At 43.5% G+C, this 25,510-nt stretch overlaps 1 protein-coding gene across 2 annotated transcripts; it reads right to left on the bottom strand.

Moving 5' to 3' along the window:
• Nucleotides 1-1,919: 1,919 nt before the first annotated feature.
• Nucleotides 1,920-20,649, bottom strand: LOC139382446 (transmembrane protease serine 4-like). 2 transcript variants are annotated; one of them, XM_071126502.1, is made up of 13 exons: nucleotides 20,368-20,649; nucleotides 10,195-10,249; nucleotides 9,890-10,033; nucleotides 9,399-9,551; nucleotides 8,448-8,574; nucleotides 8,185-8,304; nucleotides 7,152-7,195; nucleotides 4,801-4,963; nucleotides 4,259-4,425; nucleotides 3,762-3,857; nucleotides 3,470-3,612; nucleotides 3,116-3,265; nucleotides 1,920-2,949 (listed from the first exon to the last, which is right to left on the bottom strand). In XM_071126502.1, the coding sequence occupies exons 3-13, from the start codon at nucleotides 9,999-10,001 to the stop codon at nucleotides 2,938-2,940; spliced, it is 1,287 nt and encodes a 428-aa protein (XP_070982603.1). In that variant the 5' UTR covers nucleotides 10,002-10,033; nucleotides 10,195-10,249; nucleotides 20,368-20,649; the 3' UTR covers nucleotides 1,920-2,937. The 2 variants fall into 2 exon arrangements, with proteins under 2 accessions (XP_070982603.1, XP_070982602.1); XM_071126501.1 differs by lacking the exon at nucleotides 20,368-20,649 and adding an exon at nucleotides 16,717-17,195.
• Nucleotides 20,650-25,510: the final 4,861 nt, after the last annotated feature.

Below are 25,510 nucleotides of genomic sequence, written 5' to 3'. Positions count from 1 at the left end.
GAAGGATCGTGTCGATGAAGAAAAATGATCCCTAAGGCTAGTTACTGCGTTTGTATCTTGTTTTCAGCAGATTCATTTTCCCTTCTCTAACTTCAATCAGATCTGAGAATGTCCAAAAGAATACCATCGGTATTTAATGTCTTGTGTGTTACTAAGTTCGGAGTTATCGTTCACTGTTTCAGTATCTCTAGAAGAACACCGTCTGTTCAAGCCACAAGCTCTGAGCTCGACTAGCCATGTCTGAGCTGAGATCCACAAGCTCTGAGCTCGACTGTGCGTGCCTGAGCTGCGGGGCACAGCAGTGAGCACGCTCAGTGTAGTGCTGCTCTAGAGGCAGTCGCATAGCCGCAGTGATGCATTGTGGATCGCATGTTATGGTGGACTAAAAGCTGCGATTAGCTCAAGTCTGCATCGAACCGCGGCAGATCCACACGACTCACCCTGAGAGCCAACGTCTCAGGCAGCACAGACTAACAGCATGGCTGGTAGTATTATGAGTACTGTTACAGCACAGTCTCATTAAGCCCCATTTGATACAGTCTCATCAAACTTGCACAACCTTGAAATTCAACAAATGACGTTATGTGAATGTTCTGCAGTTAAAAAAAAGAACACTCCAAGTTTCTAACAAAGCATTGTAGATTACATTGCCACAGGGTATATTTATCCAATATAAAGATCGACAATGGCAGTCAGGGGACAGAAATAGATATATATCCACTCAGTCCTAACATTGTCTGCTTCGTATATAGTAGATGTAATAGTCGTCTGATTTGATACTGATATGGGTCTCCTGCGGCCCACTGCCGGAGCGACTCCTACTCACACTGCCAGGCCAAGAGTTTGTGAAGTCTGCTCTCTGCTTCCCACATTCCAGTGCGGAGAACACCCACTGTTCCAACCTGCAGCATGCTGTACAGAACAGTACAGGTCCCCTGGCCAAACTGCATTCTAAAACTCCTTTTCTATAGGCTCAGTTGTGCGCTGTTTTAGCCCACCAAGGCCAAGTGAAACAAACAAGCCAAAAAAAAAAGTATATATTTGAATCCTTATTACAATGGGTGTGCATGTGCATTTGTAGCCAACTCAAGCTACCCGCAGCACAGTTTACTCTATATTTAAATAGATGTGACTTTTACTCTGAGCTCACAGGTAGCCAGGTTACTGCTTGTTAGAATCACAACACGCACCTATAGGTGTACACCGTTTTTACCCATCATCCTCTACTCCAAGGAGCTGTCCAGGGTTCTGAGGAGGGGCTGTTTTCACTCCCTCACTGGCCTCACCCACGGCGTTTACTGCCTGTGGGTAGTAGTCGCTACACGGCCAGGCTTGAATGGACTCAAGTGGCAATATCACCCTAACTGATGACTAAGTGCACTACAAGTGCTGTACTTCCATAATGTCTTGCTAAATTGTAACGACCACTGTCAAGCCCAAGCTGAGTATGAGGGCTATAATGTGGCTCGTGCTGAAGAAAACAGCTCGCCCTCTTACCCACCAAAACATACTCACCCACTTACTGTGAGGCAGTCCATGACTGACCCAACTCAACTCCCTCGGTCTCCAACAAGACGCTTCGTTGAACTATAAAGTGAATGTGCAACTCCCCTTAATATGTCTCTGTAGTAATGTCCCACATTCTCCCCTCTCATAACTATGCACCTCAATCATTTTTTTCTCTCTGGATTGTAGAAAACAAGTACATATATATATATATATATATATATGAAATAAAGGTTTGCATAAAAGGAGTTATTGTCGTATTTGTGTCTGTCTGTTGCTGAGGCTGTGGAGTAACTTGACTGTCACTACTGTCTTGTAACTTCCCCATATAGCCAACTGGATGACTCAGGCTTACACGTCATGAATACAGGGTTTAATCATTACAGTCACATACTTCCGAGACATCCAATTCCTCAAAGTTCATCCCAATCTGATCATTTATTTAACACAGGCATCCCTTTATAAAACATACCAACAACGTGTGCAATACAGACATTCTGATCTTACACAGACAACAACGTCTGCGTCGTAATACAATATGTACAGCTATACAAAGAAAGGAAATGTTCACAATGTCAACAACAACAAAAAAAACACGTCATTAATCAGAACCTTGCAAATGTGCATATTGTAGGGATTATTCCAATTGCACACTGGAAGTCTATTGGCAGACCGTGAATCTGACCACCTGAAAGTGCACAAGTGAATCCATGATGGGATTTACAGCACGGTATTTCGATGAGACTAATGACCCCTCCATTGACATATACTATGAAGAGAGCTTCACGTCACGTCACAGCACCCATACTCATTTAACATTTGGTTAAAAATGCACATTTTCACCTGCATGGCACATATACTTTATCTACACATATTTTCATGAAGACATTTCACCCATGGAGAGTCTTCTCGCAACCTTGTTGACCAAGAGAGACGGCAGGGGCACTTGGTGAGAGTCCTGTCTCAAGTGCTCAGCCATGTGAAAAGCCCAGGCTTCGTCCCAAATGGACCCCTATTCCCTTGACAGTGCACCACTTTCACCCGAGTGTTCTGATCAAAAGTCGTGCACTTTAAAAAGGCAATAGGGTGCTGTTTGGGACGCGGCCCCAGACAGACTGTCCGTTTTACACTGCCAAGTCAGTGTTCCCTGAGATACTTTAAAAATGGCACAAGCCACTCCGTGAATAACCTGCTATAGTAAAGAAGGAGTGTAAGTGTGTGTCCATGTGTGTTTGCGTCCGTGCACTTTTGTGCCTATCTGAGTGTGCGGGCATGTGTGTGCGTGTTGGTTTGAGTTATGTATTGTTGTAGGGGTTTTAAAATTGCACTTTGAAGACGATTCCTCTTCTATTCCCATGACAGAGCACTACTAGATCCGCTGAAATTCGGGTAGCCCAACGCGATAGAGCCTCTTGGTCATGGTTTGAGGCTTCAAGGGTTTTTCTAGAACAATAAAGTACACATGGTCAAACCATTACATTGTGTAAAACACACTATCAGGGCAGCAGCATACCTCATCTAGACTTTACATAGAACAAAGTGCAAAGAAACACTACTGAAATGCACTAGCTCCTTGCCTCTCCTGCGTGAACAGACATATATTACATACCTCCATGACAGTGTGTATCCAGTTGAGCATATCGTCCACGTTGCAGTAGACCCCTGGTCGACCCTCTCTGGCACAGCCGATCCCCCAACTCACCACCCCCACCAGCTGCCATTGTTCTGACAGGTACACAAGAGGACCACCACTGTCTCCCTACAACACATGACCCAACAATGGCATTAGGTACCCCGGAATTACGCACTATACACATATGGCAACTGCCAAAGTTGAGAGTGGATACTGTCATAAGGTCTTCGCGTTTTGTTTTCTAACAGGACGAGTCCTTCAACGTATTCACGCCAAAATCTATCTTAGTCTCTCTTCTGTTTTTCTCAAAGCGAACATTCCACTTCGTACCTGACATGCGTCCACTTTGCCCTTCAGGTAACCAGCGCAAAGCATCCTGGGAGTAATTGAGGAACCGTAGACAGTGGGACTGGAGCACTGAGCGCTGTCTATAAGGGGAAGGGTAGCCTTCTGGAGGACAGGAGACACTTTACCTGAGAGAGAAAAGGTGACAGAGGGATGAGAAGGAGAAGAGGAGAAAGTGACTACTAACATTCTGTGAGAATCACTTTGAGCATGTGTGCTTGTTGGATAGAGATGAAGAGGGTAATAGAAAGGCAAGTTTTGTTTGCTCTGTGCTCACCCTTCTCCTCCAGGTAGCCCCAGCCTGTCACCGTCATAGTGTCTCCTGCCTTCAGTCCCAGGTTCTTAGGGGGCAAACACACGGGCCGACGAGAGTCTGGTGGAGGAAACAGAACTTTAATGACATAAATCAATCACAGTCTACTCTCATTACAGTCTAAATATACAGTATTTCCCTAGAGGGATGTCCCATGCTGCAAGACTCATTGAAATTGACAGTTTGATAAATTGGCCACTAGAGGTCAGAATCTACCATGAATGCATTCTCTCTTCCTGGAATCGAACTGCTTTTACGAGTAGATATTTCCATGTCATTATGTAGTGCTTTAGCATTCATTTTGAGAGTGCTGGGAAATGTTCTTTGTGTTAAGTCAATTCAAAACAAGAATAGGTGGATATGGGGCTTTTGTTATGTCTAGCCTTTGAGAAACCGGGAACTGTCCAGCAAATTCAGTACCACAGTCTGTGCGTTGCTAAAATGTCACGTTGGGGACATACTTCCTACAGTGATGGGTTTGGTCAGCCTCATCATGGCCAGGTCGTAGTCGTTGCGGGCTGCGTTGTATTGTCCATTCAGTATGATCCTGTCTACATATGAGCCTCCCAGGGTGCCCATGTAAGTCCTACCAGACACCACCTGCCAGCGACTCAGCTCTTTCTTACTACTGTAGGACCAGGAGAGGGAAGAGGCACAGGGGTTAACAGCAGGACCTCTGTCTCTAGATGCTTAAGCATAGTATACGATTGCTTACTTTATGGGAGTTTCCACATTGGATGGTCAGAGTTAAATCGTTTATGTCTGGTTAAGCTAGCTGTAGATATCCAGAGTGGATACGCACACATTCTTGTGTGTATGTGATTTTACATTTTTGTAATTTAGCAGACAGCAATTAAGGTTAAGTGCCTTGCTCAAGGGCACATCAACGCATTTTTCACTTAGTTGGGCTCAGGGATTCGAACCAGCAGCTTTCCGGTTACTGGCCCAACGCTCTTAACCGCTAGGCTACCTGCCACCCTATTGGGTGTCCAGTGGTACTGACCCAGAGAAGCAATGCGCTGCTGTGACGACCCAGCGCGGTGACACCAGTGACCCTCCACACGTGTGTTGTCCGTTCTGCTGCAGGCTCACCTGCCACGGCCACTCTTCTATAGATGCATCCACACCCCCCACGATACGGTCCGATCTCCCCCGCTCTCCACAGTCTGACACACACACAGGGGAAAGACAGTTTAGTAAAGAACAGAAGTTGCCTTGTACGCAAAGGTAGTTTGACGATAAAATATAGAATTGGCAGTGGGGTAAAACGCAAATTAGAACTTTGGCAGTTAGCGTTGCTACCTGTTAGTTAAGTAACACACTCAATCTAGCACGGACCCTTTACAAAGTGGCTTGTTGCTTGGATCCTGTCATGTTTGCCTGCACTCTCCATCACTGTCGGAGATGGAGATTGTAGTCCGAACCTATCTGTCTGTCTCTGTGTGTTAGTCTTTCTGTTGCTATCTCTTATATGACTCAATTCCTAGAGAACTTGGATGATGAATATCACTCAAGTCTTTTACCAATGATCAGTCAGGGGAAAGAGTGGGGGAGTCCAGTAGAGTGGGAGAGGAAGGTGACATAAAGTGCATTCGGAAAGTAATCAGACCCCTTGACTTTTTCCACATTTTGTTGGGTTACAGCCATATTCTAAAACTGATAAGGAAAATAAATGATTTAATCAATCTACACACAATATCCCATAATGACAAAGCAAAAACAGTTTATTTTTTTTACAAATGTATTACAAATAAAAAACAGAAATTTCACAATTACAGAAGTATTCAGCCCCTTTACTCAGTACTTTGTTGAAACACCATTGGCAGCGATTAGCCTCGAGTCGTCTTGGGTATGACGCTACAAGCTTGGTACACCTGTATTTGGGGAGTTTCTCCCATTCTTCACTGCATATTCTCTCAAGCTCTGTCAGATAAGATGGGGAGAATTGCTGCACAAATATTTTCAGGTCTTTCCAGAGATGTTTGATCGGGTTCAAGTCCGGGCTCTGGCTTGGCCACTCAAGGGCATTCAGAGACTTGTCCTGAAAGCCACTCCTGCGATGTCTTGGCTGTGTGCTTAGGGTTGTTCGCCCCCAGTCTGAGGTCCTGAGAACTCAGGTTTTCATCAAAGATCTCTCTGTATTTTGCTGCGTTCATCTTTTCCTCGATCCTGACTAGTCTCCCGGTCCCCGCAGCTAAAAAAACATCCCCACAGCATGATGCTGCCACTGCCATGCTTGACTGTAGGAATGGTGCCAGGTTTCCTCCAGACGTGTCGCTTGGCAATCAGTCCAAAGAATTCTATCTTGGTTTCATCAGACCAGAGAATTGTTTTTCCATGGTCTGAGAGTCCTTTAGGGGCCTTCTGGCAAACTCCAAGAGGGCTGTGATGGTCCTTTTACTGAGGAGTGGCTTCCATCTGGTCACTCTACCATAAAGGCCTGATTGGTGAAATGCTGCAGAGATTGTTGTCCTACTGGAAGGTTCTACCATCTCCACAGAGGAACTCTGGAGCTCTGTTAGAGTGACCATCGGTTTCTTGGTGATCTCTGCAGGGGAGAAGGGACCAATGCCCTTCTCCCCTGATGTCTCAGTTTGTCCAGGTGGCCAGCTCCAGGAAGAGTGTTGGTGGTTCCAATTTTATTCCATTTAAGAATGATGGCGTAAACTGTGTTCCTGGGGACCTTCAATGATGCAGACATTTTTTGGTACCCTTCCCCAGATCTGTGCCTCGACACAATCCTGTCTCGGAGCTCTACGGACAATTCCTTCAACCTTGTGGCTTGGTTTTTGTGTACTGTCAACTGTGGGACCTTATATAGACAGGTGTGTGTCTTTCCAAATCATGTCCAATCAATTGGATTTACCACAGGTGAAACAGGATGCACCTGAACTCCATTTTCAGTCTCTTAGCAAAGGCTCTGAATACTTATGTGAATAAGGTATTTGTTTTTTATTTTTAATAAATGTGCAAAAATGTCTACAAACCTGTTTTCACTTTGTCGTTATGGAGTATTCTGTGTAGATTGTCGGGGAATTATTTTATTCAATCCATTTTAGAATACTGTTGTAACGCAGGGGTGGTCAACTCCAGTCCTCGAGGGCCTGAGAGGTGTCACTTTTTCTCCATCCCTAGCAAACACAGCCAATTAATCAAATTGCATTCTAAACGGAAGCTCATGATTTGGTGATTATTGGAGTCAGGTGTGTGAGCTTGGGCAAAACTGTGACACCAATTAGGCCCTCGAGGACAGGAATTGCCCACCCTTGCTGTAACGTGACATCAAGTCAAGGGGTCTGACTACTTTCCGAATGCACTGCAGTGTGAGGCTGGGCCTCAGAGGCAGATGCTTACCGGAGCAGGTCAGGGAGATCACGGATCCTGAGTTACACACCTGGCTGGAATCAAACAGAGAGGGGAATTCAACACAGAGTACATACACACATCCCATGTGGTGTGCATAGAAACACATTCAAAACGCGACTACCAAACATCATAGGTCGACATTGAGACAGATTCCAGAGTTAATCTTCAGTGTTGGTTTAGTGTCAGTCAGACATCACATACTCGTACTTCTTGTGTCCTCTAATTACGGAAACAAGGACGGGGAAAGAACAGAAACTCCTAAATGGTTTGTGTCAGAAAAACAGAGAGCATTGCACAGTCAGAAACACACGTCGAGAGAGAGAGAGAGATGACTGTAACGTGTACGCTGGGAGTTGGAGAGGGAGTGTGCGTAACAATGACTCAGTTGTACGCGTCACAAGTAGAGAGAGAGACAAGAAAAGGAAGCAGAAGAAAATAAAAAAAAGAGGACCTGTTTTTCCAGTTCCTTTGGCTGTTTTAGAGTAAACAGACATGGTGGTGCCATCCAATCTGTCATGAGTGGCATTCATGCCTTCTATTTGGCATGTCACATCTGCCTGAGCCGAACTAGCCATCTTACTACAAACAGTGGCAGGGGGATGGGCGTGGACCAACAGTAACACTGCATAGTGAACAGTGTAACAGTGATGCAGGCATAGCTGCATGGTCAATATAGTCATTGACTTTTATTCAACTTTTATTTTACAAGGCGGTTCAATACAGAACAAATGACTGTTTACAATTATGGCCTGGCGAAAATAAGACAAGTACCATAGGAGAAGTACAGACAGAAGTACCCAAAGTGGGGAACATTCATTTAGACCTGTTTCAATTCTCCATTTATTAAGATAATTATCCAACCGTATTTGACACCAAGGAACTGTGTATATTTTTACTGATTCCGTTCTCCTTTCTGTTGAAACTAAATCTCACAGCTGGAAAGTGTCCGAGTGAGCCTCAGAACACAGTAGAGTCACACCACGGTAACAGGCTCAATTACCACCCGGCTTCTAATGCTTACCGGTCAATGACAGTCTGGTAAATGGGCGTGGTTTCGGCTGCGACCCTGACCCCTGAGAACGGTCCTGTCTTCATGGACGAGGACAAGTTCCTCACTGAGATGATACTACTGACGGGTTTACTGTGGGAACGAGTGGAGACAGAGAGACATTTTAAAGACATTTAAGAGAAACTGAAAATGTTAAGGGGGAAACTGTAGCTAAGCTGCTAGGTGAGCAGTGAGTGAGTGAGTGAGTGAGTGAGTGAGGTTGGGAGGAGACCCACTAGGTGTAGCCCAGCTGTTGACAGGCTTTCTCTGTGTGTTGCTGGGTCCAGTCCTCACTACACACACTCCTCCATCCTGTCCCGGCACTGTAGATCTGGAGAACACTCTGCTCAGAGACCAGACGCACTGCACAGAGAAATGATGAGAGAGAGAGAGACAAAGAGAGAGAGAGAGACAAAGAAAGAGAGAGAGAGAGAGAGACAAAGAGAGAGAGAGTGACAAAGAGAGAGAGAGAGACAAAGAGAGAGAGAGAGAGAGAGACAAAGAGAGAGAGAGAGAGACAAAGAGAGAGAGAGAGAGAGTGACAAAGAGAGAGAGGGAGAGAGAGTGACAAAGAGAGAGAGAGAGAGTGACAAAGAGAGAGAGGGATAGAGAGTGACAAAGAGAGAGAGAGAGAGAGAGAGAGAGAGAGAGAGAGAGTGACAAAGAAAGAGAGAGAGAGCGAGAGAGAGAGAGAGTGACAAAGAAAGAGAGAGAGAGAGAGAGACAAAGAGAGTGAGAGAGAGAGAGAGAGAGAGAGAGACAAAGAGAGAGAGAGAGAGAGAGTGACAAAGAGAGGGAGAGAGTGACAAAGAGAGAGAGAGAGAGAGACAAAGAGAGAGAGAGAGAGAGAGAGAGAGAGAGAGACAAAGAGAGCGAGCGAGAGAGAGAGAGAGAGAGAGAGAGAGAGACAAAGAGAGAGACAAAGAGAGAGAGAGAGAGAGAGTGTGAGTGAGTGAGTGAGTGAGTGAGTGAGTCAGTGAGTGAGTGAGTGAGTGAGTGAGTGAGTGAGTGAGTGAGTGAGCGAGTGAGTGAGTGAGTGAGAATAAGAATGAGAGGAAACATATAGAAGTGACACAGAGACAGATGTATAAAGATGTATAGATGGAGTGGTGTGTGTGAGTACCTGTCCGTGTGTGTGTGTACATGTATGCATGCTTGTGTGTTTGTGCATGTGTGTGTGTGTTTACCTGGAAAGGTAGTGTTGACCGTCATGTTGGTCACACAGGTGAGCTCGTCCTCTCCTCCTGAACAGTCCGCCATCCCATTACACGCTTTGTCCAGGGGAATGAACTTCACAGACCGGGAGCAGAAAAAGTACTTACTGTTGATCAGCTGTGCGACTGGGGACAAAATGGAAGGGGGTGGGGGGTGAAAGGAGGAGAGAGTACAGAAGACAGATACAGGTTCTTGAAATAATATGGTTTGGCGACTGAAATGAAACATTCTCTCTACTGTTTGATTGTGAATAATTGAGCATTTGCACAGAGGGGGTAAAGTACTAGTATGTCTTGTGTTAGCAAAGGCTGGGAGAGGGTGCAGAGGTGGGCTTGAGTCCCAAACGGCACCCTATTCCCTACATATTGCACTACTTTTGACTGCGCTACTCTTGATCCCTACTACGTAGGGAACAGGGTGCCGTTTGGGATGCAGGTATGATGGGTGTTGAAGCTGGACTCACTGAAGTATCCAGCCGTGACCAGGATCCCCAGCACTACCAGTACCATCAACACGGTGATCAGGACCCTCTTCCTCGACGAGGACTTCCCTTTCTGGGAGTTCGGCGCCGTCATGACTTTTCTTTTCCGACCAGGCCGCACTACAACTGAGAGAGAGGAAGATAGAGACAGAGCAATCAGCATTTTGTAGCTATTTCAAACGTAGACACGTGCAACTAAAGCATAATTGGACAGTATGACATTGCATAGTATTCAGTACTTGTGCAATATTATTTCAAAATGTATCAATTCCACAACAATGGCTTACCTTGTTGTCTAGGATTTAATGGTCTATTGCTTTCTTCAGCGAGCCAGGTGTCAGTCTGGAGAGAGAGAGAGAGAGAGAGAGAGAGAGAGAGAGAGGACAGTGAATGAGACAAAGGGAATCTTACTGTGCTCAGTGCAGAATGTGTGACAGTGTGTACGAGTGTGAGGTTCTCGGGCCGAGAGAAGGGGAGGCATGACAGATTGGATCAGGAGCACACACACAAAACACAGTGTGCCTCCCATCACAAGGTTGTGTTTGACTGTCACGCCTAGTGCTGTGGGCACAATTCCAAGGCCCGGTCCGACACAGAGACAGAGACAGTCATATGACACAGGCTCAGGTGTGGCTCTCTGCTCTTTATGTAGTTGCTTTACGCTGTTCGATTCCACTCCATTTAAGGACAATAGATCTTAAATGGTGGAACATGTTATATACACACAGTAATATAATGAGTCAAGCTATAGATTACTTAATTCAAGTTATGCAATTGACAGCTCTGCCCAGGCTTTACTGTTCTCTAAATGACACTGTGTTCATGATTATATAATTGATCAGTTGTACAACAACGCAAGTACCTGCCATCATAGCTGTCATGAGTCATAGGTCATTACCCCGGTGGATGAAACCACCTGACGACTGGTGAAACAACCGTCACGACCCGAAAGCAACAACATCCCAAAGTACCAATGACAGGCCTCTCAAGCAGTCTGTTAGGTATCTACAGTACTGGCTGTTTAGTCAGATCTCTCCAACTGGCGGCACAAATACTGTACAAATCTGTCACCAGACTAATACACTACGTGTAAAGTCTGCAGACTGTCACCTGGTCCTTCCTGACACGCTGAGCAACAGCGAACTCAAGTCCTGCTGAGACTGAGGCTGTCCTAATATGGCTTCCCATACAATACGCCATCCCGCAGATATGGAGGGTCATACTGACGGAGGGACACTGACGGAGGGACACTGACGGAGGGACACTGACGGAGGGACACTGACGGAGGGACAAGGAAAGTGGTTGCTATAGGGAGGGACAGGGCTCTTCGTGGCTGGGTAAACACAGTTCTTACCTGCTGCTGGTCTTCTGTATTTACAATTCTGTGCTTTTGTTTACAGATTATACCATTAAACCCCAAATCCAAAAAGACTTCTTTTAGTTTTTTTATTGGTACAGTGGCTTGTGAAAGTATTCACCCCCTTGGCATTTTTCTTATTTTGTTGCCTTACAACCTGGAATTAAAATAGATTTTTGGGAGGGTTGTAATCATTTGATTTACACAACATGCCTACCACTTGAAGATCCAAAATATTTTTTATTGCGAAACAAACAAGAAATAAGACAAAAACAAACAGAAAACTTGAGCGTGCATAACTATTCACTCCCCCAATGTCAATACTTTGTAGAGCCGCCTTTTGCAGCGATTACAGCTGCAGGTCTCTATAAAGTATGTCTCTATAAGCTTGGCACATCTAGCCACTGGTATTTTTGCCCATTCTTCAAGGCAATACTGCTCCAGCACCTTCAAGTTGGAAGAGTTCTGCTGGTGTACAGCAATCTTTAAGTCATACCACAGATTCTCAATAGGATTGAGGTCTGTGCTTTGACTAGGCCATTCCAAGACATGTAAATGTTTCCCCTTAAACTGCTCGAGTGTTGCTTTAGCAGTATTCTTATTGTCATTGTCCTGCTGGGAAGGTGAACCTCCGTCCCAGTCTCAAATCTCTGGAAGACTAAAACTGAATTTCCCTGTAATTAGCGCCATTCATCATTCCTTCAATTCTGACCAGTTTCCCAGTCCCTGCCAATGACAAACATCCCCACAACATGCTTCACTATGGGGATGGTGTTCTCGGGGTGATGAGAGGTGTTGGGTTTTTCGCCAGTCATAGTGTTTTCCTTGATGGCTAAAAAGCTCACTTTTAGTCTCATCTGACCAGAGTACTGTCTTCCATATACATGCCTTTGGCGAACTCCAAACATGTTTTCTTATTTTTTTCTGGTCACTCTTCCGTAAAGCCCAGCTCTGTGGAGTGTATGGCTTAAAGTGGTCCTATGGAAAGATACTCCAATCTCTGCTGTGGAGCTTTGCAGCTCCTTTAGGGTTATCTTTGGTCTCTTTGTTGCCTCTCTGATTAATGCCCTCCTTGCCTGGTTCATGAGTTTTGGTGGGTGGCCTGGCAGGTTTGTTGTGATGCCCTATTCTTTCCATTTTTTAATCATGGATTTAATGGTGCTCTATGGGATGTTCAACGTTTCAGATATTGTTTTATAGCCCAACCCAACCCTGATCTGTATTTCTCCACAACTTTGTCCCTGACCTGTTTGGAGAGCTCCTTGGTCTTCATGGTGCCGTTTGCTTGGTGGTGCCCCTTGCTTAGTATTGTTGCAGACTATGGGGCCTTTCAGAACAGGTGTATATATATATATATATACTGAGATCATGTGAGAGATCATGTGACACTTAGATTGCACACAGGTGGACTTTATTTAACTAATTATGTGACTACTGAAGGTAAATGGTTGCACCAGTTCTTATTTAGGGGCTTCATAGCAAAGGGGGTGAATACATATGCACGCACCACTTTTCCGTTTTACTTTTTTTTCTGAATTTTTTTAAACAATTTTTTTTTTTTCTCACAAATTTGGACTTTTTTTGTGTATGTCCATTCCATGAAATCCAAATAGAAATGCATTTAAATTACAGGCTCTAATGAAACAAACTCGAAAAAACGCCAAGGGAGGTGAATCCTTTTGCGCTGTATGTGTTGACATCAAGCAACATGGTAGTGAGCCATTCTCAAGTGGTATTCATATACAACTTCCCCTATTTTCACAAATCAGCTTCCAGTGAAATCCCATAATTTGCATCAAGTCTTCCTGTCTATTCTCCATGGAGACAGGTCTAAAACTGGAAACTAAAACAGAGGGATCTACCAACATAGAGGAGAAGAACAACAAAACAACCTCAACTTCGTAGAAAAAGAGAAGTCGGACAGAAACGTTCAGAAACGTTACAGCCTTATTTGAAAATGGATACAATTGTTTTTCCCCCTTATCAATCTACACACCCATAAAGACAAAGCAAAAACAGGTTTTTAGAAATATTTGCAAATGTATTAAAAATAAAAACTGAAATATTACATTTACAACATAAGTATACAGACAGTTTACTCAGTACTTTGTTGAAACACCTTTGGCAATGAATGCAGTCTTGAGTCTTCTTGGGTATGACGCTACAAGCTTGCCACACCTGTATTTGGGGAGTTTCTCCCATTCGTCTCTGCAGACATACTCAAGCTATGTCAGGTTAGATGGGGAGTGTCGCTGCAAAGCTATTTTCAGGTCTCTCCAGAGATGTTTGATCGGGTTCAAGTCCGGGCTCTGGCTGGGCCACTCAAGGACATTCAGAGACTTGTCCAGAAGCCACTCCTGTGTTGTCTTGGCTGTGTGCTTAGGGTCATTGTCCTGTTGGAAAATGAACCTTCGCCCCAGTCTGAGGTCCTGTGAGCTTTGGACCAGGTTTTCATCAAAGATCCCTCTGTACTTTGCTCCGTTCATTTTTCTCTCGATCATGACTAGTCTCCCAGTCCTGACCGCTAAAAAACATCCCCACAGCATGATGCTGCCACCACCGTGCTTCACCATAGGGATGGTGCCAATTTTCCTCCAATCTTGATTTCATCACACCAGAGAATATTGTTTCTCATGATCTGAGAGTCCTTTAGGTGCCTTCTGGCAAACTCCAAGCAGGCTGTCATGTGCCTTTAACCGAGGTGTGGCTTCCGTCTGGCCACTCTACCATAAAGGCCTGATTGGTGGAGTGCTGCAGATGGTTGTCCTACTGGAAGGTTCTCCCATCTCCACAGAGGAACTCTGGAGCTCTTTGATTGTGACCATCACGTTCTTGGTCACTTCTCTGACCAAGGCCCTTCTCTCCCAATTTCTCAGTTTGGCCGGGTGGCCAGCTCCAGGAAGAGTCTTGTCGGTTCCAAACTTAATTTTAGAATGATGGAGGCCACTATGTTCTTGGGGACCTTCAATGCTGCAGACATTTTTTGGTACCCTTAACCAGATCTGTGCCACGACACAATCCTGTCTCGGAGCTCTACGGACAATTCCTTTGACCACATGGCTTGGTTTTTGCTCTGGCATGCACTGTCAACTTTGGGACCTTATATAGACAGGTTTGTGCTTTTTTCAAATCATGTCCAATCAATTGAATTGACTCCAATCAAGTTGTAGAAACATCTCAAGGATGATGAATGGAAACGGGAGGCACCCGAGCTCAATATAGAGTACCATAGCAAAAGGGTCTGAATACTTATGTAAGTAAGGTATTTCTGTTTTAAATGTTGTATACATTTGCAAACATTTCTAAAAACCTGTTTTTGCTTTGTCATTACGAGGTATTGTGTGTAGATTGATGGGATTATTATTTATTTTTTAAATACATTTTAGAAGAAGGCTGTAGCATAACAAAATGGGGGGGGGGGGGGGGGGGGGGGGCTGTGTGTTTCAGAGAGGCGGACACACTGTGCCTGACTGTAAGCGTCCTATGGCAAAGCCTCAAATGAAGTAACTGCTAGACATGGGTTTGCGTTCAACTTGCCTTGGAGTTCTTCCACATGTAACACAACAGTAAGACCAGAGATACACAAGTTTACCGAAAAAGCTAATTTCATATTGATATTTGATTCACATACTGTATAATCTTCCATTGTATAAACATAATTTGGACGGCTACAGGGTATGGTACCAGTCTTTCATTAAGGAAAATGCTTACTCGTTTAGGAAAAGTGTTGAACGACAATGGCAGATAAGTGAAAGAGATCGCTCCCATACGATTAGCATTAAACACAACACGGGATTGCATGCCTGTGCACACGGACCGTATAGAAATGTTGATTTGAATGACACGCTCACACGCACAGAGACGTGCGAGTGTGTCATTCAACATCTTTTATGATTTGCATGAGTCATAGGGACGCTGCTGGTTGGTGGAACTCTGCACGTAGATGTATTGTAAACACATACGTATCTAGGTGAACATCAGCAGGCTGTGTGACCAGGAAATATGGTTACAAAGAGCGAGCAGAAAGGAGAGAAAGAGGTGGGAGAAGAGGAGGGTGAGCCAGTTCAACTTGACATGTGACTATACACATCTTGGAGCTGACTGCTGACTGCCCAGTACCAAACTCAACAGAAAAGCCTGCAAGGTTTCATCAAAGGTGACCAGCAATATACAGCGCGTAGCAAACTATCGAAAACAGAGACTCCTAGTGACGGGTAGACCATATATAAACTAGAGATCACTAACTGCTGGCCCTTCTCCATTCATTGTGCATCTTGAAGGATCGTCTACTTTGCAACACGATATCTAAAAGCACAACCGAAACCTGAATCAGACAATCTGCTGTATGTCAATGATGACCTCATTGCAAGAATTCAATTTGACAAACAGTTGGCATACACTTACAAGGTGTGGTGGAATAAAATCCCAGAGAGAGAGAGAAATATGCAGAGGGAGACAGAGACACACAGAGAGAGAGAGAGAGAGAGAGAGAGAGAGAAAGAGTGAGAAAGAGAAATATGCAGAGAAAGACAGAGATAAAGAGAGAGAGAGAAAACGAGAGCGAGAGAGAGGATAAGTTAAATATATAGAAGTGACATGTAGACAGATGTATGCAGATGTACATGCTTGTGTGGGAGCAAGACAGAGGTGTGTTCAGGTAGTTTGGCCCATTTGGCCCATGCAGTAGAGTAAACACTGGGACTAGACCCAGTTTGCATTTGAGGAAGCACCTAGGGAAGCAGAGCTGTGCCACAGAAGGTTTCACTGATAAAATCACTTGGCATGTTTCACCTTGGCGTATTCAAAGGTGCTCTCCTCCTTTCCTCCTCTCCTTTGCGGATTGCATTTTAACGTGAGAGAGCAAGAAAGGCCTTTAGAGAAGTTACTTGTGAGTTTTAATCTCCAGCAACAAACACACAGTCACATTCATGCATACACACGCAAATGCACACCAGTTCCGTACACAAACTGACCGCTGATCACTTAGTCTTTCTGGCACCAAGGCACATCGTCTTCCCTACGTAATGCTGCAGGCTGACCACAAAAACTACAGACGTGTACATTCCCAATAACCCGAATCTACGTCTATTTCACACATATCGATCTCACAAGAATCTAGACATTGTCAGAACAGTCGCCTCAAAATGAGACTTTAAAACTTCAACATGGTAATACTTTAAAATGCACTTGAGGATTGCTTTGCTTTGCAAGGGACTATTTGCATATATAGCAATTGTTCGCTAAACACACGGACTGTACATTCATAGACAGGTACACATGGCCATGTCATCCCATATGTTTCGTTTTTCTCTAAAGTCTCACCCCTGTGAACCTGTAAAACACAACTGTACGAGTCCACAGTAAGAGCTGAGTGACAAGTGATCGATGCTACTCCACTGGCGATTGGCCTGATCCCCTATCTTCACAGACAGTGGTCTCCATCTCTACTCACACTCATGGTGCTGAAGTCCCCTCTCAGCTGGCCCAGACTCACAGGTCACAGGGTACAGAGGATGCACTGCCCTTCGGTCTCTGGAGCGAGTAGAACTCCCTTCGACAGAGTCTCCCTTCCCCTTCGTCTTGTGCCTCCTCTCCCTCTCCCTCCACAGTTTTACCTCTCACAACTCTGTGCCGGTCCGTATGGTTATTCTCTCTTCCTTCTCTCTCTCTCTCTCTCTCTCTCTCTCTCTCTCTCTTTCTATCTTTCTCTCTCGCCCTCTCGAAACCCTGTTCTTTGTCCCTCAATTCACCGGCGGCGAAACTCGATCTGTCCTGCAGGCTGCCTAACTTGCCCTGCTGCTGTAAAAGTATGCTGCTGTATTAGCGACTGCCGGTGTGTTCCTGTGCGTATCCGTGTTGCTGAAATCCACAGGGATTTGTTGTGAGTGACCCAGCCCCATGCTCGCCAAACAACACCAAACCATTATCTGTAACAGGACACCTTATGCCCTCCTCTCTCTCCATGTGTACTTCCTCTATCTCTCTCCTCACACAAACTAGCTCGACTGATCTGGTGGCGCTTTCTCTCTCTTTTTCTGTTCCCCTATCTCTCGTCCATGAATGTATGAAAAAATGGTGCACAAATAAGCCCGGACACACAGGAGCAGACACACGCAGACGGGCAAAGAGCGCACGCGCGCGTACACACGCGCACGCACACATTCAAACACAAGCACCTGGTGTGTGTAGTGAGTCGCCTTCAGGTCAGGGCGTGGGCCAGTCCTGTCCTGTTGTTTTGACTGAATAATTAGGAGTCTGTAGAATCAGTCTGAGTTCCAGTCCGACGATGCTCTCTGAGCCAGAGGACATATGTCTCATAACCCAGGAATGCATACGTGATCACAATCATATTTTGGGACGGAGACTGTTTTTTCTACTGTAACTCCCCTTGTTCAAAAACCCTCCTCACTTGGGGATTTGACAATCGTATTGCCATAAAAGCTTGATATAATATCCCTCCACCCCTCAGGCTAAGTGTGGCACAGAGGTGACATTTCTGGAAATGTTTTAATTGTGTCACTGGAGTAAATAATCGGTTCGTTTCCTTCTGGGTTCTCAATGTTTCCTTCCTTCCAGTCAATGATCAACAATAGGTCAATTTTCCTTTGATGTCAACTAACAGCTTGCATACTCTAAGTGATTCATAACCCAATAACTTACTTCACTGTGAGCCCGACTGTTTCCTCATTGAACAATGCTAACAAATGAACTCTGACTACCAATACAGATCTGTGGTTTTGTGGTCATGCTACACAAAAGCATCAAGGAGTCACACCTAAGGTTTACATATGTACTCAAGGGATCAACACAGTCAAAAACCAGTCTATGTTGGTGCAAATTGCCTGGTTTACTTTTGCAGAACCTATGTGGTCTCGCATTGTCCGAGAGGTTATGTGAGAGTGAGCAAGAGAGAGGGACAGTTAGAGAGAGAGAGAGACACAAAGAGAGGACAGGATAAAAGAGAATGGTCCTCTGTTGAGAACAGAAGCTGATTGTAATCCACGATTACCCACGGTGTGACCCCTGGCCCTCTCATCACACTACTGTTTTCCAACTTCAGAACAAGGAAGTAATGCAAGTGCAGAGCTTTCTATTGGTTTCAAAGTTCGCCTCCATTAAATGAGCCCCGCCGAACCCAAATATCTTCTGAATAAGACGTCAATATGTCAGTAATAGAGAGCAAAACGCTGTTCCATAGTACAGTACAAATCGACGCGTCACCGTGAACTGTTCATGTTATTGCCACCCAACTGTGATAAAAAAAAAAGTTCAGACACGGAAATAAAGAGTCTGAACGGAGGGAGACAGAGACAGTGAGTGAGGGATGCAGAGCGAGAGAGAGTGTGAATTTGTGAATTTGAAACTTCTCCACAGCAATGACAGTATCTGACAGTGTCAAACCAAAGATGATTTGACCGTCAAAAATACCCAGTCAACATATAGGAGCTATCCAAACCAAATGAGCTGCTTGTGAGTGTTCCTGACCAGTGGATATTTGCATAGCTAAATTACAACAGGCACAATTTCCATGAGGTCGATTCATGGGATTTGGACGGCATTTTACAAGTACACTATGTATGCATAGTCTGTACAAAATTGTCTGGGATTGGTTAAATATTATCCAGACTGGCACTGCTGAACTAACGTTACCCTCAGGGCTCTATAGTTGTGTGGAGTGGTTTATTACGTTTGCTTTAGTGTCCCAATACCTAACCTTGAGTATCTCACAATCACTATATTTAAATCTTAGTGCAAGCTCAATCAAAATGGACATTGACCATCCTCTTACCGAATATCATTTTTATCAATGTTCTCTCCTGACCTGGCGTGGCTTCTGTTAAACAGACATACCAAACATCATGAGGTTCTACAGACATTGTTCACTCTCAACACTCATATAGAAATACAATAAAGCCTGCACAAGCAATGGTGCCCCCACATAATTGCATTACACTAAAATGCACAATAATGCACAGCCTGGCCTCATAGACTAGACGTAACATAGTAAATGTAAATCTGGGACACTCAAATTAGTATGATACGTTACGTTTGGTATGGTTACACGAGACAGAAGGTTACTTATTGCAAAAACAAAAGTAGGGTGGTTGGACAGGGTGAATGGGTAGGTGTATAAGTAAACGTCTAACAACCCAAATGTTTTGTGTTCATCAAGGACAACTTGAGCATTTTAGCTTATTACCACTTTTAGCTACTTTGCATCTAACCCTTCCCCTAAAGCCTAACCTTAACAATTGAACCTAACTCCTCACCCTAACCGAATTGTAATTTGTAACGTATCGTACAAAATGGATGAACCATATGTACCATTTGAAACGTAACATATCACAATAATTGGAGTTTCGTGAATTTCATTTTACTATGTTACGTCAAGCCCTGAGTCCAGGTTGCAATACACAACAATACACAACACAAGATTGCTTATTGAACCCCATAGAGTCTATTGACGTACCGGTGCATCAATCTAAGTAACACAATAAAAAAATCCCCATCAAAATCTGTCAGTTTTACGTTAGAAATATCTGCAATCTGTGGCAGCCTTCTGCATTTGCATGGAAGGTGGCTGAGCTACAGCGGTGTTTGTCAGACCATGAGAAATCCCAAAAATGTGTCTTCTCACAAAAACCATCTGTAGTGTCCGAACGTTTTGGCCTACAGATTATTATGTCCATTCTATGGAAAAGGGGGACTGTCAATAACACGACCCCCACAAGTGTGAAGGTAACCGGTACTATAGTTAAAAAATTAATGGAAGTATGAAGGTAGTTCTGTGCCTACCCCCCTTTATATATATATATATATATATATATATATGTCAGCCACTGTATATATATATTCCTGAGCTTTCTTATATTTCCTAAATATAGGACAAACACTTCAAGACCTTATTCCTAATTATTTATTTTTTGACTGTCTTTTATGAGTGTGCTATTCAACGCATTTCTATGGGCTATATATTTAATAAAATATTTAATAAAATAGCTTTTGATAAATATTTGCATACCTACAATTCAAAATCAAATAGCTCAATGATCTTGAAACAAGATGGTTCGTAAGAATTAAATGATCAAATTGTGTCACTTACATGAGGTTAACCAGATCACTATTGACTGTCAGTCTTTCACCCTCGGTCCTAATCAGGTGGTCTCTGGTTGTTGGAGTCGGTGTTTGCCTGGTGGTCTTTAGGGGTCCACCTGGATCCTTGTAGTAGGACTGCAGAGGTAGAAGTGAGGCTTTGAATATGCTTGCACTTCTCCACACCTCCTCTGTCCCTTTGACTACAATGTTGAATATAAGGTTTTTACATGCCAGAATCTACTCTCTCTTCCTGCTTCCTTCCCTCTCTCATTGTTTGTGTTGCTCAAGCCTGCCTACCTAGGGAGAAACCTTCATTTTATGCGATCCCACCTCTCTCTCTCTGTTTAAAAAAAAAAAACATATTCAGACTCGTTTCTGGTCAGTGTGTTGTGTCCTCTCACTCTCACGTTACGCACCACCTCCTGTCTGTGTGCTTGGAGGTTTTGGATATAAGGAAGCAGTTCAGGGAAAATACTGCTCTGTGAGGAAGATTTCAAACGGAATTGGATCGATAACATTTTAAGTTGTCGAACATCAAGGTTAAAATAGTTAAACAGGCAGGTCATGCACGATACTCATACTCTCTCTGTGAAGCTTTTTCTTTGCCACCTGAAGGTATCCCCTCTATACACAGCGGTGTAGGTGTATGTAGTAAACGGTCAGACCCCTACCCCCGATGCCGATGTCTCAATAGTCTCATTCAACAGTCGTCAGCTCTGTGTAAATGCTGTGTCGACAGTGCCTTGTCTTTTTTTACACATTTTGTTGTGTTACAGACAGAATTTAAAATGTACTAAATGTAATAAAATCCTATCACAGGCCTTAATACAATACCGCACAATGTCAAAGTGGAATTCTGCCCCCCGCCCCCCCCCCCCCCCCAAAAGAAAAATAATACAAAATGTAAAGCTGAAGTTTCTTGAGTCAATAAGTATTCAACCCCGTTGTTATGGCGACCCTAAATAAGTGCAGGAGTAAACATTTGCTTAACGAGCCACGAGATAAGCGCGGTGTCACACCCTGATCTGTTTGAACTGTCTTGTAGTTACCTTCATCCCCCTCCAGGTGTCGACCAATTTCCCCCATCTTCCACTGTGCATTTATACCTGTGTTTTCTGTTTGTCTATTCCCTGTTTTCTAGTTTTCTGGGTTTTGACCATTTTCCCTGCCCTGACCCTGAGCCTGCCTGCTGTTCTGTACCTTGTGACACTGCCCTGGATTACTGACCTCTGCCTGCCCCTTGACCTGTCGTTTGCCTGAACCCCTGTTTTTGTAAAAAAAACTAAAAAAAACTTTCAACTGTCTGCATCTGGGTCTTATCCTGGGGGCTAACTCTGTGGTCAATAATAGCTTTTAACATGATTTTTGAATGACTACCTCATCTCTGTACACCAAACATACCATTATCTGTAAGGTCCCTCGGTCAGGCAGTGCAATTCAAACACTGATTAAACCGCAAAGACCAGGGAGGTTTTCTAATGCCTCGTATTGAAGGGTACTTACTGGTAGATGGGTAAAAAAAAAAAAAAAAGACATTGAATGTCCCTTTGACCATGGTGACATTATTAATTACACTTTGAATGGTGTGTCACCACACCCAGCCACTACGAAGACACAGGCCTCCTTCCTAACTCAGTTGCCAGAAAGTAAGTAAACAGCTTTAAAACAGTTGCAGAGTTTAATGTCTGTGATAGGAGAAAACTGAGGATCAAAAACATGAATTTGTGAATTTGAAACTTCTCCACAGCAATGACAGTATCTGACAGTGTCAAACCAAAGATGATTTGACCGTCAAAAATACCCAGTCAACATATAGGAGCTATCCAAACCAAATGAGCTGCTTGTGAGTGTTCCTGACCAGTGGATATTTGCATAGCTAAATTACAACAGGCACAATTTCCATGAGGTCGATTCATGGGATTTGGACGGCATTTTACAAGTACACTATGTATGCATAGTCTGTACAAAATTGTCTGGGATTGGTTAAATATTATCCAGACTGGCACTGCTGAACTAACGTTACCCTCAGGGCTCTATAGTTGTGTGGAGTGGTTTATTACGTTTGCTTTAGTGTCCCAATACCTAACCTTGAGTATCTCACAATCACTATATTTAAATCTTAGTGCAAGCTCAATCAAAATGGACATTGACCATCCTCTTACCGAATATCATTTTTATCAATGTTCTCTCCTGACCTGGCGTGGCTTCTGTTAAACAGACATACCAAACATCATGAGGTTCTACAGACATTGTTCACTCTCAACACTCATATAGAAATACAATAAAGCCTGCACAAGCAATGGTGCCCCCACATAATTGCATTACACTAAAATGCACAATAATGCACAGCCTGGCCTCATAGACTAGACGTAACATAGTAAATGTAAATCTGGGACACTCAAATTAGTATGATACGTTACGTTTGGTATGGTTACACGAGACAGAAGGTTACTTATTGCAAAAACAAAAGTAGGGTGGTTGGACAGGGTGAATGGGTAGGTGTATAAGTAAACATCCAACAACCCAAATGTTTTGTGTTCATCAAGGACAACTTGAGCATTTTAGCTTATTACCACTTTTAGCTACTTTGCATCTAACCCTTCCCCTAAAGCCTAACCTTAACAATTGAACCTAACTCCTCACCCTAACCTTAACCCTAACCTTAACATTAATCAGCCACACAAATTGGAATACGGAACATATCATACATTTTGTAAATTCGTAGCGTTTTATATGAATTGAAATTCATAAAATATTGAACGAATTGCAAATCGTAACGTATCATGCGAATTGTAATTTGTAACGTATCGTACAAAATGGATGACCCATATGTACCATTTGAAACGTAACATATCACAATAATTGGAGTTTCGTGAATTTCATTTTACTATGTTACGTCAAGCCCTGAGTCCAGGTTGCAATACACAACAATACACAACACAAGATTGCTTATTGAACCCCATAGAGTCTATTAATGTACCGGTGCATCAATCTAAGTAACACAATAAAAAAATCCCCATCAAAATCTGTCAGTTTTACGTTAGAAATATCTGCAATCTGTGGCAGCCTTCTGCATTTGCATGGAAGGTGGCTGAGCTACAGCGGTGTTTGTCAGACCATGAGAAATCCCAAAAATGTGTCTTCTCACAAAAACCATCTGTAGTGTCCGAACGTTTTGGCCTACAGATTATTATGTCCATTCTATGGAAAAGGGGGACTGTCAATAACACGACCCCCACAAGTGTGAAGGTAACCGGTACTATAGTTAAAAAATTAATGGAAGTATGAAGGTAGTTCTGTGCCTACCCCCCTTTATATATATATATATATATATATATATATATATATATATATATATATGTCAGCCACTGTATATATATATTCCTGAGCTTTCTTATATTTCCTAAATATAGGACAAACACTTCAAGACCTTATTCCTAATTATTTATTTTTTGACTGTCTTTTATGAGTGTGCTATTCAACGCATTTCTATGGGCTATATATTTAATAAAATATTTAATAAAATAGCTTTTGATAAATATTTGCATACCTACAATTCAAAATCAAATAGCTCAATGATCTTGAAACAAGATGGTTCGTAAGAATTAAATGATCAAATTGTGTCACTTACATGAGGTTAACCAGATCACTATTGACTGTCAGTCTTTCACCCTCGGTCCTAATCAGGTGGTCTCTGGTTGTTGGAGTCGGTGTTTGCCTGGTGGTCTTTAGGGGTCCACCTGGATCCTTGTAGTAGGACTGCAGAGGTAGAAGTGAGGCTTTGAATATGCTTGCACTTCTCCACACCTCCTCTGTCCCTTTGACTACAATGTTGAATATAAGGTTTTTACATGCCAGAATCTACTCTCTCTTCCTGCTTCCTTCCCTCTCTCATTGTTTGTGTTGCTCAAGCCTGCCTACCTAGGGAGAAACCTTAATTTTATGCGATCCCACCTCTCTCTCTCTGTTTAAAAAAACAAACATATTCAGACTCGTTTCTGGTCAGTGTGTTGTGTCCTCTCACTCTCACGTTACGCACCACCTCCTGTCTGTGTGCTTGGAGGTTTTGGATATAAGGAAGCAGTTCAGGGAAAATACTGCTCTGTGAGGAAGATTTCAAACGGAATTGGATCGATAACATTTTAAGTTGTCGAACATCAAGGTTAAAATAGTTAAACAGGCAGGTCATGCACGATACTCATACTCTCTCTGTGAAGCTTTTTCTTTGCCACCTGAAGGTATCCCCTCTATACACAGCGGTGTAGGTGTATGTAGTAAACGGTCAGACCCCTACCCCCGATGCCGATGTCTCAATAGTCTCATTCAACAGTCGTCAGCTCTGTGTAAATGCTGTGTCGACAGTGCCTTGTCTTTTTTTACACATTTTGTTGTGTTACAGACAGAATTTAAAATGTACTAAATGTAATAAAATCCTATCACAGGCCTTAATACAATACCGCACAATGTCAAAGTGGAATTCTGCCCCCCCCAAAAGAAAAATAATACAAAATGTAAAGCTGAAGTTTCTTGAGTCAATAAGTATTCAACCCCGTTGTTATGGCGACCCTAAATAAGTGCAGGAGTAAACATTTGCTTAACGAGCCACGAGATAAGCGCGGTGTCACACCCTGATCTGTTTGAACTGTCTTGTAGTTACCTTCATCCCCCTCCAGGTGTCGACCAATTTCCCCCATCTTCCACTGCATTTATACCTGTGTTTTCTGTTTGTCTATTCCCTGTTTTCTAGTTTTCTGGGTTTTGACCATTTTCCCTGCCCTGACCCTGAGCCTGCCTGCTGTTCTGTACCTTGTGACACTGCCCTGGATTACTGACCTCTGCCTGCCCCTTGACCTGTCGTTTGCCTGAACCCCTGTTTTTGTAAAAAAAACTAAAAAAAACTTTCAACTGTCTGCATCTGGGTCTTATCCTGGGGGCTAACTCTGTGGTCAATAATAGCTTTTAACATGATTTTTGAATGACTACCTCATCTCTGTACACCAAACATACCATTATCTGTAAGGTCCCTCGGTCAGGCAGTGCAATTCAAACACTGATTAAACCGCAAAGACCAGGGAGGTTTTCTCGTATTGAAGGGTACTTACTGGTAGATGGGTAAAAAAAAAGAAAAAAGACATTGAATGTCCCTTTGA

This window comes from Oncorhynchus clarkii, chromosome 24 (assembly GCF_045791955.1).
Source record: "Oncorhynchus clarkii lewisi isolate Uvic-CL-2024 chromosome 24, UVic_Ocla_1.0, whole genome shotgun sequence".
NCBI classification, from domain to species: Eukaryota; Metazoa; Chordata; class Actinopteri; order Salmoniformes; family Salmonidae; genus Oncorhynchus; species Oncorhynchus clarkii.
This window is presented reverse-complemented; position numbering and strand designations above follow the sequence as displayed.

Bases quoted from the DNA above. Each gene is read 5' to 3' on its own strand.
- LOC139382446 (XM_071126501.1), bottom strand. The intron at 9,552-9,889 runs GTGAGTCCAGCT...TTTTGTCCCCAG, and splicing joins GGTCACGGCTGGATACTTCA to TCGCACAGCTGATCAACAGT. The intron at 7,196-8,184 runs GTAAGCATTAGA...GTTTGATTCCAG, and splicing joins TACCAGACTGTCATTGACCG to CCAGGTGTGTAACTCAGGAT.